The sequence below is a fragment of the Echeneis naucrates genome, chromosome 9, assembly GCF_900963305.1.
Source record: "Echeneis naucrates chromosome 9, fEcheNa1.1, whole genome shotgun sequence".
In the NCBI taxonomy this organism is placed as follows: Eukaryota; Metazoa; Chordata; class Actinopteri; order Carangiformes; family Echeneidae; genus Echeneis; species Echeneis naucrates.
The window spans coordinates 20,197,547-20,214,842 of NC_042519.1; the positions used below are offsets into that span (position 1 = coordinate 20,197,547).

The 17,296-nt window shown below is 42.5% G+C and overlaps 1 protein-coding gene across 1 annotated transcript in view; it reads right to left on the reverse strand.

The window, feature by feature from the left end:
- LOC115048969 (protein unc-13 homolog B-like) overlaps positions 1-17,296 on the reverse strand; it is a 127,611-nt gene that overhangs the window by 90,698 nt on the left and 19,617 nt on the right. The window contains exons 4-8 of the mRNA XM_029510864.1: positions 7,311-7,428; positions 6,242-6,365; positions 5,717-5,790; positions 5,217-5,274; positions 3,844-4,057 (exon numbers count right to left, since the gene is read on the reverse strand). Of these exons, the coding sequence (XP_029366724.1) occupies positions 3,844-4,057; positions 5,217-5,274; positions 5,717-5,790; positions 6,242-6,365; positions 7,311-7,428 (588 nt within the window). The remainder of the gene's footprint in view (positions 1-3,843; positions 4,058-5,216; positions 5,275-5,716; positions 5,791-6,241; positions 6,366-7,310; positions 7,429-17,296) is intronic.

Genomic DNA, 17,296 nt, shown 5'->3' on the forward strand with positions numbered 1-17,296 from the left:
GGCTGAGATGAAGGAGGATTAGGTTCCACGATCTTGTTAAAAAGTCCTGATAACATATTACCAGTTTGCTGATTTGGTTGTGCAGATTGAGCGGCCAAAGGTCCTTTGGGTGGCTGAGTAGCAGTTTCTGTGAGTTTCAACAAACCCCCAAATAAGCCAGTGGGTTGAGGTGTTGCTGTTGGATTTGGAGGTTTTTGTTCAGGCTGTCGATCTGAGGTTACAGATTGTTTTAGTTGTTGCTCAGACTGACCTTTGTCAGGAGGACGTGCTTCTGTTGAACCCAATTTAACCATTCCTGATGAAACCCCTTCTGATTGAGTGGGAGGAGTTGTCCCTTGACTTAATTTTTGTTCAACTCCTTCCACTTTGACTGTATCTACAGCTACTTCTGGATGCGACTCTTGACTGGACTGAGTTGGTTGAGACCCAGTCACTGTGTCCGCAGCTTTTTTCAAGAACCCAGATAAGACTCCTCCGGAAGGTTGCTGTGCAGCAGGTTGTTCTTGCCTTTGAGTTTGTATTTGGCCCGATTGGCCAACCGCCGTTGTCGACTGTGACTGATTCGTAGGAGCAGAAACAGTATCGGAGGCAAATTTTAAAAATCCAGACAACAGGCCTCCTGATGGTTGTGTGGCAGGATTCTGTTGTGTTTGGTTAGGAGGTTGAGAGGGAGATGAAAACAGTCCAGAGAATAGCCCACCCTGCTGAGCCTGACTGTCCCCTACCTGGACTTTCTTGCCAGATGAATCATCAATCGATTCTAGTTTTAACAGTCCGGAGAGAATTCCTTGACCCTGTTGAGCCCGTGGTTGTGGTGGAGCATGTTCCACAGGCTTGGGAGTGCCTGGATCTTTAGATGTTACATCTGCTCCAGACTGAATATCTGTAGTGCACTGAGGATCTTTTTCAGATACTGCTTGCTCTTGAGGTGGTACTTCTGTTCTGCCATCAGTACTCTCTGTCATTTTAGGAAGCATTTGTTCAGTGTGGCTCTCAGTTTCACAAGGCTTGGTTAGCGTCACAGTGGGAGGGGGTTGAGGTTTTGTAGGTTCCTTAGCGGGTTCACTTGGCGCTACCTTAAACAGGTTTGAAAACCAGCCAGTTTCTGTGTTTCCTTTTGGTACACTTTCAAGCAGTGCAGCACGATTTGGAGAGGGAGTCCTTGAAGGAGTGGGGGAGGGACTTTTTGATGCAGCGCCGGCATCTTCACCAGATGCAAACTTAAGAATCCCTGAGAGCACACCTCCCTCTGCTTTTGGTGGGGTAGCTGTGGAAGTATTTTCAGAGGAGAAAAATGGGATTTTGAGTTTGCTACCTAAAAATGACTCATCGGTAGGCCTGGTTTCACTCTGGGGGGGATTTTCAGGAGGAGCTGTTGATATGAGGTTAGAGAGAGATTTCTTGAAAGGACTGAAGAATCCTGATTCTTCTAAAGTGCCTTCAGGTTTCGGTTCAGGTGTTGCAGGGGTTCTTCTTTGCTGAACATCAGGTATTTCACCAGATGATTCTGTTTCTGGCAGAATCTCTACTGACCCACTTCCTGTTTCTTGCAAATGCTCAAGCGACCCACTCCCCATATCTGGTAATAGATCACCTGATCCACTTCCAGAGCCGGGTCTCATGTCAACAGATAACTGTCGCTCTGTTTGAGATCCCTCTCTGTTCGGACTTATAGTCCTGCCCATAGAGCTTTGTGAGGATTCATTACTTGCAGCAGATGCACTTCTTTGCTCCGATGGCTGAGGTGATGGCTCTCTAGATGGTGGCGCGCTAGAAAAAAGTCTCATAGGACTAAGCCTCCCTAACATGGATTCAAACCCAGATGTGGATTGGCTCGTGGTGGCTGCACCACCTTGTGCCTCTGTGCCAGGATGCCTTGACGTCTGGTCAGCGTCAGCTTGCCGACTGGGCTCAGAGGACTGAAAGGGCAAAAGAGACTGAAGAGAAAACTTTTTTTCTGTTGTGGGCTCCTGAGATGCAGGTGGAACTATGGCCACTGGAGGGGACGTGCCACTTTTTGGAATAAATGAAAGCAGCTTTGAAATGCCCGACTCAGGTTGGGGGGATGCTTGAGAAGCAGAAGAATTAGTTTCGGTGGCTCCAGAGTTTTCAGAGGTTTCAGTGTTAGCTTTTGGGATCAAAGAGAGCAATTTTGACATACCAGACTCTGCTTGTGGTGGTTGTGGGGACGGACTTTTGCCCGAGGCTTCTACCTCAGTGGTAGACTTTGATCCTGTAATTGTACTGAATAATGAGCTCATGACATTCTTCACTCCAGCTATGCCCTGTTCAGCAGCACTGTCCTCTTTAACTTCAGGTTTGATTTCTTCCTTATTACTGTCCGGTGGTGGGGCAGCTTTATCATCTGTTGGCAGCGCTGGGAGTTTTCTTCTGACTGGTTTAGGCATCGACTCGTATTTATTGATCTCTTCTTCTTTTACAGCCAGGTATTCAGACACTGAGTGAACTAAGCTCTGCAGTTCACCCATTGGATCTATATACTCATCACTTGGCTCCTCCACAGGAGACAGCATAGGATCTTGTCCACGACCTGTTCTCCCTTTGCCTGAATAGGCTGGTCCTCCAAAAGGTGACATATATTTGCTAGGGTAGTAGTAACTCTCATATTCATAACTGGCATCCCCCTCATTAAATGTCAGCTCCTCTAGTTCTTCTTCAGATCCAAAGGAATATTGCATCTCATCTGAACCAACCGAGCCATATTCACTTCTACCCCTGATCCTCGCAGCCTCTTGCCGAGCAGCTTCCTCCTCTCGAAAAGCTGCATAGCTCTCAAGTGTTTCCTCTAAGGCAGTTTTGGCCCACAATCTGGTTTTGAAAAGCAGACTTTCGCTGTCTGTCTGCTGTCGGAGCTGTTTGATGGAAGGGATTATATCGATTTCGGGAGGGGAAGATTCATCTTCAAAGCTGCCAGCTTCTTTATAAACTAGACGTACCTCTCCGCTACCAATGCCACGCCTCCCTCTGTGTGGCCTGCCGTAGGGCTCCTCTGGATCTTCGGGGGAAAGTGCATCACACTCGACCGTCTGATAGAACCTGCTGCCTTTGGACTCAGAAGGGCTGTTACTGATCCTGTAAATGATGCTTTTATCTTCATCCTCCCACATTTTCTGCTCAGCATCCAAATAATCGTCCAGGACACCCGAATCAGGCACTTTATATTTACTCTCCCAATCCTCCACACCCATACCTGAATCAACGGGAATTATTCTTACTCCACCCTTACTATTTGACCGTCTGGGTTCAAGTAAAAATAACAAAAGTGCCATGCAGGATAGCAGTGGAATGATGTAAAAGAAAAGAAAGAAAGAGAAATTAAGCATTACACATGAATTAACAACAGATCATGCAAAGTGTTTATGTAAGTGGAGGAACTGAATTGCAAATTTAAAAAAACCAACAGTGTGGAAGGACTTTTTATAATTCTGTACAAATGTATTCATTTATTTTTACTACAAAGGTGAGTTGTCCCTTATTTTGTCCTCCCATGGCAACATCCCTGTCACAGATGTTGGAGAACAACTATCTAAATGTGTGTTACTTCTCCTTTTAAATGGATATTTAATAAATAAGCCTATAAAATTATCAAAGCTTCACTGTGTTTATATTTAACTAAGAATGACCTCAGAAACCAAATCTAAAAAATGGCTGAATCGGGTCAATAGTCTATCAAAGGGTTACTATTGTGCAGTGGCTGTTAGCTATTCCCAGATTTGGTGCCATAAGGTGACCCTGAGGATATTATACTTAAGTGATATTGCAGTGATGAGGTCAGAGACTTATGTTTAGTTCATGTGCGTCTGGAAGCGGTTGTGTGTTTACCTGGGTCCCCTCATTTCTCTATAGTCAAGCTCGTAGCTTTGTATAGAGTCAGCCTCCCTGGACAGGGTTTGGTGTTGGGCCCTGCGTCCAATAGGATACTGGTGCACTGACGAATTCGTCTGGGAGGTGTTGTGGAACCGTGGAGGTCTGTTGCTGGTTTCGCTGCGGTAATCACTGTCACGGTCATCCACTGCACTGTCGTGGTCATCGAAGGCTGAGTGTAAGACACCACAAATATTTTGGTAACACACTTGCAAGATTTAATATACGCCTCCAGCGCCATTGCGAGGTTTACTCAAGTGATCCGATCACAAGTGGACAGCTTTAAGTACAGGTGCGAACGCACTCCTGCACACTTTTGAGATATAATCACTCTGACAGTAAAGGAGCGTTACAGTATAACTTGTCCCACCACAGTTTCATTAAGAACCACAAATAGTTTACTTTGATCAAGCCTTATTTCTTCTTCTTCTTCTACTGCTGAAAGACAACAACAAAGTGTACATGTGTAGGTGCGGGCAAACGCACTTAGAGCTGACCAGCTGTGATCAGATCTTCAGAGACGATAGCACATCTGAATGAGCCAGAGATGCCGACAGCTTGATGTGAAGTAGGCGTCCTCACAATGAGAACCGTTTGAATATGGCTCCATCTTGTGCTATCAGCCATATAATACATCACGTAAAAGAGAAAATGAAAATTCAAATACGATGAAGACAAACACGGGATTCCGGCCAAACATGCAGTGGCCCCTTATGTTCACCAAATGTAAAAAGCCCTCTAACGTGGTGATGAGAGAATGACAAGTCACAGGGGCTGAAAAAGTTAACCAGTATACGTACTCTGCTGGTCACTCCATCCAAAATAACTCCAACTGCCTGAGGGCATGGAGGCAAGTGTGTGAAGAAGTCAGGGAGAAAAAAGGAAGTTTAATTACTGAAGAATCAAACCAGGAACTGGTGATGGCTGAATGAAGGGTGTGACATGTAATGGGGCTGAAAAGACCCACGTATGTGAGGCTGGATGGAAATGACGATGAACAAAGCCGGAATGCAAATGTGATGACAGGATTCATTTCATATCCAGCATGTGCGTTCGATACAGCGGCAGGCAGAAGTAGTTTCACAAAGGCGACGTGTGTGTTCGTTACCGAAGTGACAGGTTGTAGTCAGGGTGGTTGATGAAAGTCTCATTCTTCAGCAACCTTTTTTTTTTTATTACATCAGGACATAAAATCATTTACAATAAGCTGCGTTGAAGAGCCGCTGCCAAACTGTACCAGGATTTTTATAGCAGCTGATGTGGAATATTTTATGTTGCACAATCAAATAAATTTTGGCTCAAATAAATGCAACAGTGGCATTAACACTCACAGCACTGGGAGGGAACGGACGCCATTGGCCTTCTCTGGACATCTTCCTGCAGCGGATACTTCCACAAGAGAAAAATGGAAAAGACGCAAATAACATATGAAGCAATCAAACTGTACAATTAATTTCAGAGTAACATGGCACAGCTGGGTCGTATTTTTAGATCTGTGATAACCACAACATGCCACAAGATGGCAGCAAATAACCAAGACAGAAACTTCACCGTCTGTTCAGTTGACCTAAATGTGATGCCGATTTCAGAGTCACTTCTTCTTCCCACTAAGAAACAGAACTTACTGGGGAGATTTAGTACAGTGACAAATTTACTTCTTTAGAATGGATCAAGAATACAGTAAACACAACACAGAGGAAAGCATCTTTTAAAGTTTTATATGTCCTATTTTTACACACAAAACTAGAATAATAACATCCATACATCATGGTGAAGAATAAGGAGATCTCTCTTGTTGGAGATTCCCTTAACGGGCAGTTAGTAAACTCACCTCGTCATGTATCTGCATGGTATTGATCCGATCCAGTTTATTGGTCCAGTACTGAGCCTCGTCTTCTGGTATATCTGGACAGATGGATTAGACCGAAGGAAAAGAATCAAAGAGTGGAAAATATCAAAAGGTTCAGAGACGGTGATGGGAAGAAAATGGAGGTAAATAAATGCCCGTGGGATGGAGGAACGAGTGTTGGGACTGAGAACACGCTGGCCAAGAGAGAAGGTAAATAATGGAGGATGAAGGGAGAACGCAAAGGAAAGGACACAGTGTAAAAAGAAGAGAGAGACCACAGGAAGTGCAGATCTCCCCTTCGCTCAGTCGACTGTCCTCCATGCTCTGTCCCATCCACTCCCATCTTATATTCATGTGTGTTTAACAGCTGACAACAGGGTTTCCTTTTGTGAGCCATCAGTTTCATCTATCATTAAACCGTAGATGCTAAATTACTTTTTCTTCTTATTTAAGGTACTTTAAGTTTCCTGTCTCTGTGAACAAATGTGTTTGTGTGCATACTCTTACCGAAGGGTAACTCAAAGCGCGTGTCCAGCAGCACTTGGTGTGGCGTCGGGTTGGTGGTACCGCAGATCTCATCCTCCCTCATTAAAACCTCAGAGTCCAGAGACGTCCATTGTCCTGGCCCCTCCTTAAGGAAACGGTCAAAAAAGAAAGAGAAAATTGAAAGGATGACAGATATTTACTCAGCAATTGAGGGTGCGGGTGGTCTGAGGAAAATGCCATTCAACAAACCTGAACAAAGCTCAGTCAACCGGGGGTGAGCGTTTACTGTTCCCAAAACTGAGCGGAGAAGTCAAACACTGAATTATTAATGACTACACAGACACTGCTGCATCACTTTAAAACTCTTCAGAAAAAGTCATGATGTCTAGAGGCGAGACAAGCCTGCGGCGCGGCACAGCAAAGCGAGCTGGCAAATAGCTCCAACAATTTGCAAGAAAGCTTTTTGAGACTCGGCTGACAGGTAAAGATGGTGTTTTAATAAGGAAGAATGGTGTGTGAATTTATTTTCAGGTAGCATTTATGGGGGTACAATCTTAACATGCTAAGATATCCCGCCCTCGCCCAATGTGAGCTGGGATTGGCTCCAGCAACCCCCACAACCCGGAAACAGATAAGCGGTAGAAGCTGAATGAACGTCTCCTTCCTCTCTAGCTGACGGCATTCAATCATAACCGGCAGCAGTTCAAGGAGCTCACCATATTATAAAATAGCTATATAACCTGCACAGTTCTTTTATATTTAGTCCCCATTCCCGTTTCTGTGGTGGCGACGGAAAGCAGGAAGGAGGAAGTGCACTACATCTGGCATCGAAGCAAAATCATCCAAAATGGCCAATGACAAGATCTGACAACTGATACAGTACGTTAACCTAAAACCACAGTGTCACTCAGAGCAAATGAATTCAGGACATTTTAAGTTTCAGCAACACCTGATGACTTGCTTTGCCAAAGGAGAAGGTCTGATGAGGGTAGGAAGTGGACCCCGAGACGTTATAGCAACTTAAAATGGACTATAACCCCATGTGTTGTGTGTGTGTGTGTGTGATGATGAAAGGGCGAGGGTGTGTTACCTCGTCAGACTGTCGAATGGTGTCCAGGGGGATCAACGCTGTGCCGATCATTGTGTCCCAGATCAAACCTTTATTCCACAGCTCCACCACCAGACCGGACTCCAGGTGATTGATCTCACTGTGGAGACGGACAAAAACACATCAGCTGCATCGCACATCCCTTTTTTTTTTTTATGTTTATATTTCAATATTTTCTTTCACTTTGATGATTGTCCTAATTTAATTTGGCAGTGCAGCTGCCATAAAAAGCATCTAAAAATCTATGTGGTAATCTGCCGGTCAAGGATGTTTACGCATAACTTGATAGTGCACATTTCAACATATAGATTCCAGCAGCTGTAGTCTGTCATTTTCACTTCAGCAAAATGGTTTGATTCAAGTAACCATTGGTAACCGGCTGCAATAAGCAACAAAAAGAAAACTAAATTGGCTCCATATTTGAACGCAACGCAGCCTTTCGCCCCGGCGCTGGCCTTACTTTGACATTATGCGGTACCTTTGCCTCCAGTTAGGTCAATTATTGGACCGGTCTTATCCTAAAGCAGCGAGGCTGAAGGATGACAGCCGTCAGTTTTTTGACAGATCTGTCTTAAAGAAAAGAGGCCAGCCAAACCGTCTCCCCTCCTCATCTGCATATTCATATTTACAATCCCATTCATTTTCATATCACTTCAGTTCAGCTGTCAGTCATCTCTGATGACACTTCACAGCTGGGAAGATGGATAGATGAAGGTGGGCGGGAGAAGCTGCTGCATTGTGTGTGTTCATGTGTCTATAGTGTGTGTGTGTGTGTGTGTGTCACTCCCGAGCCAACTAGCTAAACAGGAGCTAAGTCCAGACATTGCCTTAGTTAAATGTAATCGTGTGAACTTGATTTCCATGAACTGTCTCCATGGTGTCTTTGTAATGATCTCACCACGATGATGAACTCATGTGTCAGTAAAGTAGCTTGAATTGAGGTGAAACAACAACAGAGGCCAGCTGGTGCGACACAACACAAAGCTCAGTGTGTCTGTACACATCTGCATTCAATGGGCGGAATAATTCATCTACACACATGAACAAATAGCTTTTTAATAATCACTGGACTAAGATTTCAGTTGTAAGACTAATAATTCTATCTGACTTTCTCATCTCAGGTTTGTACTGCGTTCAGAAACAGAAAGCCTCCACCAATACGATTATTCCGCTGAAGATTTTGCGCCATGATTAATGATTTTCCTACCAACTTGATTTTGGTGTTTGTGAAACGTGAGACACCTGAATGTGACAAACAAAAGCTTCTCATCAATATTGTCTTTTTTTTTTTTTTTTTTGGTCTTTCTTTGAACAATTGATTTTGTGTGTTTGCTCCAGTATATGAACACTCCTTGTCTCTCATGTTTCCAGACAAAATATAAAAGCTTTCCATCAACAGTAAAAATCCACCCAACATAGGAGACCTGATGTAACACAACAGTTACGACACAGATGAATTGATTTAAAAAGTGGAAAAATGACAAAAGAAAGAACTGAATATGTGACTCGTCATCTACGTTCTGATTTTAATCCATGACATTATTTCATTAAAGTCATGAAACATAAAACCCCAAACAGGATTAGAAATAGGTCTGACGTTGTCCGTCCGTGCAGTCTGTCTCCAACCTGTCTCTGACTCACAGGAGAGCTGTGTGTGTGTGTGTGTGTGTGTGTGTGTTTGCACGTGTAGAATATAGTCTGTGTGATTTTGTAGCTTTACATCCAACCTCCATCAAATACAATTTAAACAGAATTCAAAGTCCTTCTGTTAATGTATAAAGCTCTTAATGACCAAGCTCCATCTTATCTCAGAGAGCTCATAGTTCCTTACCCCCCTGCTATAGAAATAAATCTGATTTGATTTGATCAAAGCCTCTCCATTATTGACCAAACAGTTTGTAATATGAGTTGGTGTATTTTTTAATCATTCAGAAACAAGCACACATGGACAAAGACACGTGCACAGTTACAGACATTTCTAATGGAAAAGGAGGAATAGGAAGGTTTTTTTTTTTTTTTTTAATGCATTGAGGCTTCATGCAGGTTATGTAATAGGACGGAGGGATTGGATGAAACGGGGAGAAACACTTCTCTCTCCTCACTTGAATGAAATGATGTCATTGTCACTACATATTTCATGAGTTTTCCTGCTGCATGCACAACAGTCATTTTTAGGTCAGGCAGTATTAATTATTGAAACAATGCTCTGAGTATATGTCAGTTTATCACATATTACTGAACTGATGTCCACGTAAGGAAACGAAAACATCTTATCGTATCGGACTGACGCGCCCTTAGTGTCAAAAACAACCAAGTCATGTTTTTATTTTTTTTTTTTAAACGCACTGTATTTACACTTTATACGTGTTGATATCCAGAAGAAGATTACATTTCAGGTTTTAAGAACCAAAAACCACGTCAGTGTAGTTTTACTTTCTTGACCTGGACTAACATAAGTTCGATGAGCCAATCAGAAGGAGAGAGGAGAGGAGTTTCTCTCCTCTGATTTTCTGACCCTTTTCTGAGTTACTGAGCAAAAAATGCAGCAGATTTCAGGTAAACGCCAAGAGAAACCACATCCTGTGAGGCTGGTCCGGTCGGGGTGGGTTGGGATCGATGCACGGCTGAGAACAGCAGCCGTTTCGTTGTGACATCACAAAGTTACAGAAGTCTTAAGAGCTAATTTTCTGAAAACAGTGTGCCTTTCTCTGCAGACAAACAGCTTTTATACATTCACAGTATTAACGCAGAACGTAAAGCTGCTTTTTAATTAAAAAAAGACATCTACCTTTATACAATATGGGACCTTTAAAGTCAGAAATGGAAGAAAAAATAACCGTGAAGGGGAGATGCTGTGATCAGACTGTAGTTTATCAATTCTGTGAATATAACGCGATAAAGTCTTTTGCCAAAGACTAACAGAGGTTGATGTGGAGGGAAGAGAAAAGGTCATCATCAATTTGAAACTTGGACACAACTGAATTGACCGAGAAATGGTGGAAAAAAAAGAAGATTATGACCTGAAGAGAGTCAGACGGAAAGATGGCAACTAAACAGCGATGAGTGCGGAATCTAAAGCGATGACTTTCTGCCACGCCAACAAAAAATTAAAATAAAAATTAAAAACGACAATATAAATCACAGGTAAAGAAGAAAAATGTAATCATTATTATGAATATCTCTTGTGAGTTGATGTTCCTAAATTGGTACATTTTCTAATGAGATTTGCTGACATTCTTAAATGTCACTGACTTTTGAGGATTTCTTCATATTTATTGTAATTTAAACATTTCCTTAGAATAATATGTATACAGGGGACTCTATGAATCCAACAGTGCACAGTATTAAAACATAATCACCCCATGATAAGCACTCATGCTGCACATATAGGCGGTGTCTGAACTGTGTTGGTCAAAGCATGTAAACATTTCAGGGCGTTGAGGAAGAGACATCGGCGAGAGAAAGCCGATGACCCCGATGTGACATTGTCAATGGGGTCAAAAGATCAACACCTTCGATGGCCTGTGAAGAAAGTCCTGAGAGAGACAGAGACGGGACAGCAAAGGAGTAGAAATAAAAAAAAAGGAGGGCAAAAGACGGAGACAGACGGGCGGAGCCTGAATCTGAGAGCGCATGAGCAGGGACCGGCACGTGAGGCCTGGTGACCCTGAGCGTAGAGGGATCAGCGTCCAACCGCTTATCCCCTTAACCCACCAACCAGCCGTCACACACACATGGTGGAGATACCACTGTATCAAAGCATCAGATTTAAAGAAGAGCAGAAAGCTGCTGCAGAGTGACAAGAACATGACGGGAGCGGGATAAGGAATGCTTGTAATCCGAGCTGCGAGGAGAGTTTCAGACTTACTCCGATCCAAGACCAGCGCAAACGTGTCTGTAAAAGGAATACTGAAAGATTGTCACATTTTGCCACAGGCTAAACTTGCACGCACGGATAAATCATTTGAGCAATCATTCTGCAGACCATCAAGCTATTCGACCCACATTAGTAATCACCCAAACACAACCTACACATCACACAGGCCAAAGTGATAAAGGGAAACTTGTCAGGATTTATCTACATAACCAAACTTTGGCTTTGCTGGAGTGTTGACACAAGCTAAGCTACGATGAAATGCGACTAGACTTGCAGATAAAGCTTTGGGTGCTAATGAGCTGGTTTCCCTGCTGGACGTCTCTCTCTTAAATCAAGTCAATTCTTTTTCCTTTTACTTTTCTGTAGCCGCAGTTTACAACAGAAGTCAGAGCATTGTCTGCACTCCGGGAATCAAACGAAGGACCTTCTTGCTACGAGGCGGCGGTGCTACCCTTTCTAGGTGTCCAGGTCTAGACCTACTCAATGAAATTACAGGAGAAAGCAGAACAAGACGGGCAGACGTCAGACATCAATCGGTAATAGTGATGTTCCCCATCTCTCTCTGTTCATACTTCTGACTCGAGCAGGTAGAAGTGAGTTTTAGTTTGAGACTCTGTTTTTCCCCCATCTTCTAAATTATGCAGTACTTTTTTTTTTTTTTTTTCTCAAACAAAAAGCATTTTCATTATAAAGACCTTGGACAGATTCAATCAAAAGTGTGGAAAAAGCGCAGAATCTTTTCTCTGTGTGAGTCTCCTTTGTTTATTAATGAGGATAATGAATTGGATTTTTGGAGTATCATTTCGGGGGCTGCTTTTTGAGGCAGGTGCTTGGCAGCTGAGGGGAAGCGACAGTTAATCAGAAGAGGCAGATGTGTGAGAGAGCGTCCACACCGGCCCTGATACCTCCCTGCTGACGACAACGTTTGACTGAGGCAAAATTAAAATATTTTAATTAAATTAACCAGAATTCTAATAACTGACAGATAAATAGGTAACCGCCAGACTAGTTGGAGTCACCGCACGCCATCTTTCCCTTCAAGATGACAGTTACTAATGTCACAGACATGACAGTAATTTACTGTCATTAATTAAACAGCAGTTCTCTACTGTGTAGCTGTGTGTGATGTGCACAAAGTGTTTTAGTGGAAAACAACAGTGTTGCCAGATTAGGATTAAATTAAGGATTTGCTGTATTAATTCCAGTTATAATATAATTGTGTCAGATATATTTTCCAGGCACTCCGGTTTCTTCCCTCCGTCCAAAGACATCTTGTTTGGGTTACTTGGTGAGCGTAAATTGTCCGTAGGTCTGAGTGTGAGTGGTTGTTGGTCTCTGTCTGTCTCTGTGTGTTGACCCTGTGGTGGCTGCAGAGCTTCCGACCCAGAAACCGATAAGCAGTAGAAGATGAATGAATGAACGTGGTGCTATGTAAGGCACAGGTGGTTCCACACATACAACACAATGAGGTCTCTCTTGGTACCCATGAGATATCAAGTCATCACCGTTATTCTAATACATATTTTTTTCTGTGAAAATAAAATGCAAAAATGACCTTTCCAACTAAAATCATGACTCACACTGCATTTCCAATACGTGGCAAAATAGTAGAACTTTTTCTTTTTGTTTATTTATTTTTAAATCTTCCAGGCCTAATTTATTGCATGAAAGCACGAATACAATACTAATACGTCACATTTTAGTATGTTACTCTGAGCATTGAACATGCGTGGATGCCTGCAGCAAACACTGGACCTGCTGTCAAGACAGATAAATGAGCCGAGGATTTGTCGATCCAAAGACAGAATGCGATTCATTTATTTCGTGATTGTTGTCTTATTGGTGCCAGCGTCTCAGTTTAGAGAAATATTATTTCAAAAAGGGGGCTTTCAAATTGGCATGAAACTGCTCTGGTTGTTTTTTCCTTTTGTAACAGGTAGCGTGTTAGAACTACAAGCGAATCAGAATCAATCCACTCGAGATGACAGATGTCATTGTGTTTAATCCCAAAGTCCCAAGCAGATCATTCATCCAGGAGGGTCCATCTCAAACAGGCAGATAAATGTATCGACTCTGTCTAACAAGCTCGCATTCGAAGTCACTTAATGCGCTGAGCCGAGCAGAGGCCACAAAATGTGAAATGAATCCAGCACAGAGACAATCACAAGACGCTCCATTAAGCATCACCTTTTCTTTCATTTGCCTAAAAATGGACTCCATGTTGAGGAGGAGACACTTTATAACCGTGTGTGTGTGTGTTTCACCCTTCAGCCTAAATGGATGGTTAGCAGTTAGAACAATCAGGATTTCGGAAAGGTTAACAGCTGCAGCTGCAAAGAGCCAGAGAAAAAGCATGGAGAGCTATCAGCAGGGGAAAGATGGAGACCGAGAGGAGGTCTGGATGCGTCCAGGAATACATTTACTATTCTCATTGCTCACATTTTGTAAAGAGTAAAACTGTAAAAACCCGAATCGAAATCTGTACTTCACTCTCCATCCAGCCATCTTTAATCTGCCGCATAAAACACGTAAAGAAAACCTAATCACACTCAAAGAGGCTTATGGCCACTTGTACCTGAACGCACCACCGGCCACTGAATCCAGCAGCTGTATTTTACAGGTGTGTTTTTCCCGTGTGGTCGAGATCCGAAGAGAGGAGAGTGAGACTGCACATCTGGCACAGCCTCATCACCTGCCAGATGTGAGGGTGTCAACATCTGTGACATATTTTAACGTGCGTCAACTTGGAAGATGATTTCAGTCTTTTTCAGACAGACTGAGTGATCGACGCACAACAACTTCAACAACTCACTCATTCATTTGTGTGTGTAAAAAGATTTGGTCGTGTAGATTCCCATGTAGATTTCATCCGCAGCCCGACACATTTGACAAGTCTAGAAACTTTGTGGACTAATCTTTGCGTCAGTATTTCATTGGGAGCCAACTGTCGGGCTTTTTCCATTCTGACTTCACGGCTGATGATGTAAATGTGCTTCTAACTTTCTGTTTCTAAAGAAAATACAGTCGAAGTCACAGCACAGTCTTCGCGCTTGGTGAGTTTGTCAGACATCAAGTTATCAAATCAGGATTTTAGCACGATATGGGCTTGGCTTACAGACAGTTTTAAGGCCCACGGTCCAACTTCTTCCATGCTATCTGAGTATGTAAAAATACGTAAATAAGAACAGCTGTGTTAAATTCGCCTGTGCTGAATTTGTGTCACAACTCTCTCAGCAACCCAGTTTACCTACAAACACGAATAAAGTGACCTGAGGGCGGAAACCGGCCTGCACCAGACTGAATACACACACTGCTATATTTTGACATCGTCCTGTGAATTTAGTAAATTTTTTATGATCCATTTTGTGCTCTCTCTGGTGTTGCAGGTATCATAGACGCCACATATCATTTGTAAGAGCACTGTGCCAATTCCTCAGCAACATGGAGAACTAAAAAAAACGCTGACCAAATTCAAGGGAGGAGAGGAGAGGAGGGGAGGATTATGTAATCATGTGCATCCACAGTCAATCTCTCCAATCCCTCTAATCAAGTCTGGGGGGATCAGTCTGGAAGAAAGATCTGTGTCTGTTGAATAGTACACGATAAAAAATTTTGTGTGAGTGTGTAATTCTAATGCTCGCCCAGTTCAGACTGAAGAGTGATGAGTGACCGCCAAAAAGTAATAGTTTCAGGTTTATGATACAGAACTTTGGAATCTGTGTACTGTCACAGAAAGGAAATCTCCTCTGCATACGAACAGGAACAGATTAATTACAGTGAGTCATTTCTCTGCACTGATTAATCTGGACAAGCACCAGTTGTGCACCTTAACACCTCTCCTTCCTCTGTCCCGACAGCCAGCTGCTTCAGTCCACAGTTTTCTGATCCAGCAGGAGTTCTCAGACATTCAACCTTTTTAAATCAAGTTAGATTTATTCTCGATCATTTGACTTTCATTGGACTTAATTTAGAATACATTGAGGATTTGGCTTCTATTCCACAGAGTGAATTAAAGACAGGAGAAGAAATTTTACCATTTCAAAATATATTTGAAATATCATCTCTAAAAACAAGCAAAGGTGTTGCACTGCTGCATTTGTTTTAAACAAATTGAGATTTTTCTTCAACCAGATTCAGTTCAGAATTCAACTGAAACAATGTTTCAGTACAAAGCATCACATTAAAAAATATGTTCCCCAAGTTAGTCAGTTAAGATTATTGGTTATAATCAACCTCTCCACCAGCATCTCCACAGCAAGCCCAGTCAGTACTGAAGCATTGTACAACCAGAAAATAACTTGGGCCGCCGGGTTAAAGGTCTGCGCTTGACAAAGCAAAGAAGAAAATGTAGAGGACAAGAATAACCCAGAGCAGAGGTAACTCCGAAAATCCAATATAGAAGAAAATTTACTTCTCCTCTTCAGAGCCAGGCCAGATGAGCTGTAGCAGAAACCTTCAACAACTAACAAAAGAACATCAGAAAGAGGAGAGCTTATGCACTTTTCCGTTTTTTTATGATGTTTTTTTTTTTTCTTAGAAAAGACTGCAGTAGTGTCCCTTCACCATGCAGCCAGCGACCCAGTCAGAACTTCAACATGAAACGAAACACCCACATCTAAATTAAAGCTTTTGAGTTTTTTGTGCATTAACAGTTTCTCTCAAATCACTTCAGAATTATTGTCATCGTGCTCATTTCCGCATGAAAAACTATGATCCCCCAGATATTAAAGTCTTCAGGCTGATGTGGAAGTTTAATGGATGATGTCAAATATCGGAAGATAAACTACGAGATGTCAGGATTAATTGTAATCACTTTAGGCTGCCCTTAAATTTTGACCCGGTGCAGTCAACAGGTCCAAAGCTCTAATTTCTCCAATATTTTAATGAGTGATCAAATTCTTACAAAACTAAGGCTGCACACGCTTTCAATCAATCAATCAATCAATCAATCAGTCAATCAATCAGTCAATCAATCAATCAGTCAATCAGTCTTCAGACTAAAAACACTGTTTAGTCTGTTCTCTTTATTTCTTATGTATAACCTAAATTAATTCGGTCAATATCTAACGTCCTTCACATTGAGATACAGTCAGGTAAATGCTCTCGAAACACACAGTATACTTAAATTCAAAGTAAAAAAAAAAAAAAAATCCAGGTTTAAACCTAAATGTCTTGTTACTGTTACAGAGAAAAACTGCCCCAGCCCGTTTAGCTGAAAGGGGGCAAAGTCTCATTTTTGTAAACAATTTTTTGCTTTGGAGGACTGAACAAAAAATGCATTTCAGAAAACATGTTGTATCCAAAAAAAAAAAAAAAAAAAAAAAAGGGAGGCTTTTCACAATTGTCCCATCTGAGCCAGCCCATCCAGCATTAGAGCTGTTAGTCGGTCACAATGCTTTCTCTCAGAGAGCACACGGTCATCAGCTTTGTGCATCTCCTCCAACTGGAGACTATTTTCCCCCTGAAACAATCCCTCGTGGTCGTGGATACAAGGTTCAGCTCTACTTCAGAGGCCAGAGAAAGAGAAGAGGGATTTCTAAATCAACTGCGTCTGTACTTTTTCTGCCCCCCCCCCCCCCCCGCCCTGTGGAATCAGACTGGACAGGAGAATTCATTAGAGTTATCACTGACTCACCCACTTATCTGAGCTGGGCAAGTAATTTCACTTTCAATCCATCCAACTTGCTTCATCCACAAATTCCCATTTAGTAGCCCAGACTGGAGTCCCGCAGGCGGGCGACGCTCCCTTTCAATTTCAGTGACTCCTTTTAAAGCCAGCTAGCAAGTCACCTAGCAGTGGATCCCTGGTCTGTATTCATCTGAGTACTGACACACACTCTGAAGCTCCATTTCTCTCTGCATTTTGTCTGAATATATCCTGAGAGGTTGGTACCTTACGTGCTGCTGCTCGAAGGAATTGTGACAAACCTAAGCCAGAAAGCAACACATGTCCGAGTAACTGGAGACAAAAACAGCAAAGCCTCAAACTGTTGGATCTGACACATCTCTTTTTGTTTTTGTGTTCGTGTAAATGAAATTATATCTAAGTAAATGAAAAGCGGGGTGTGGTTCTATGTGTATTCCCCCGCAG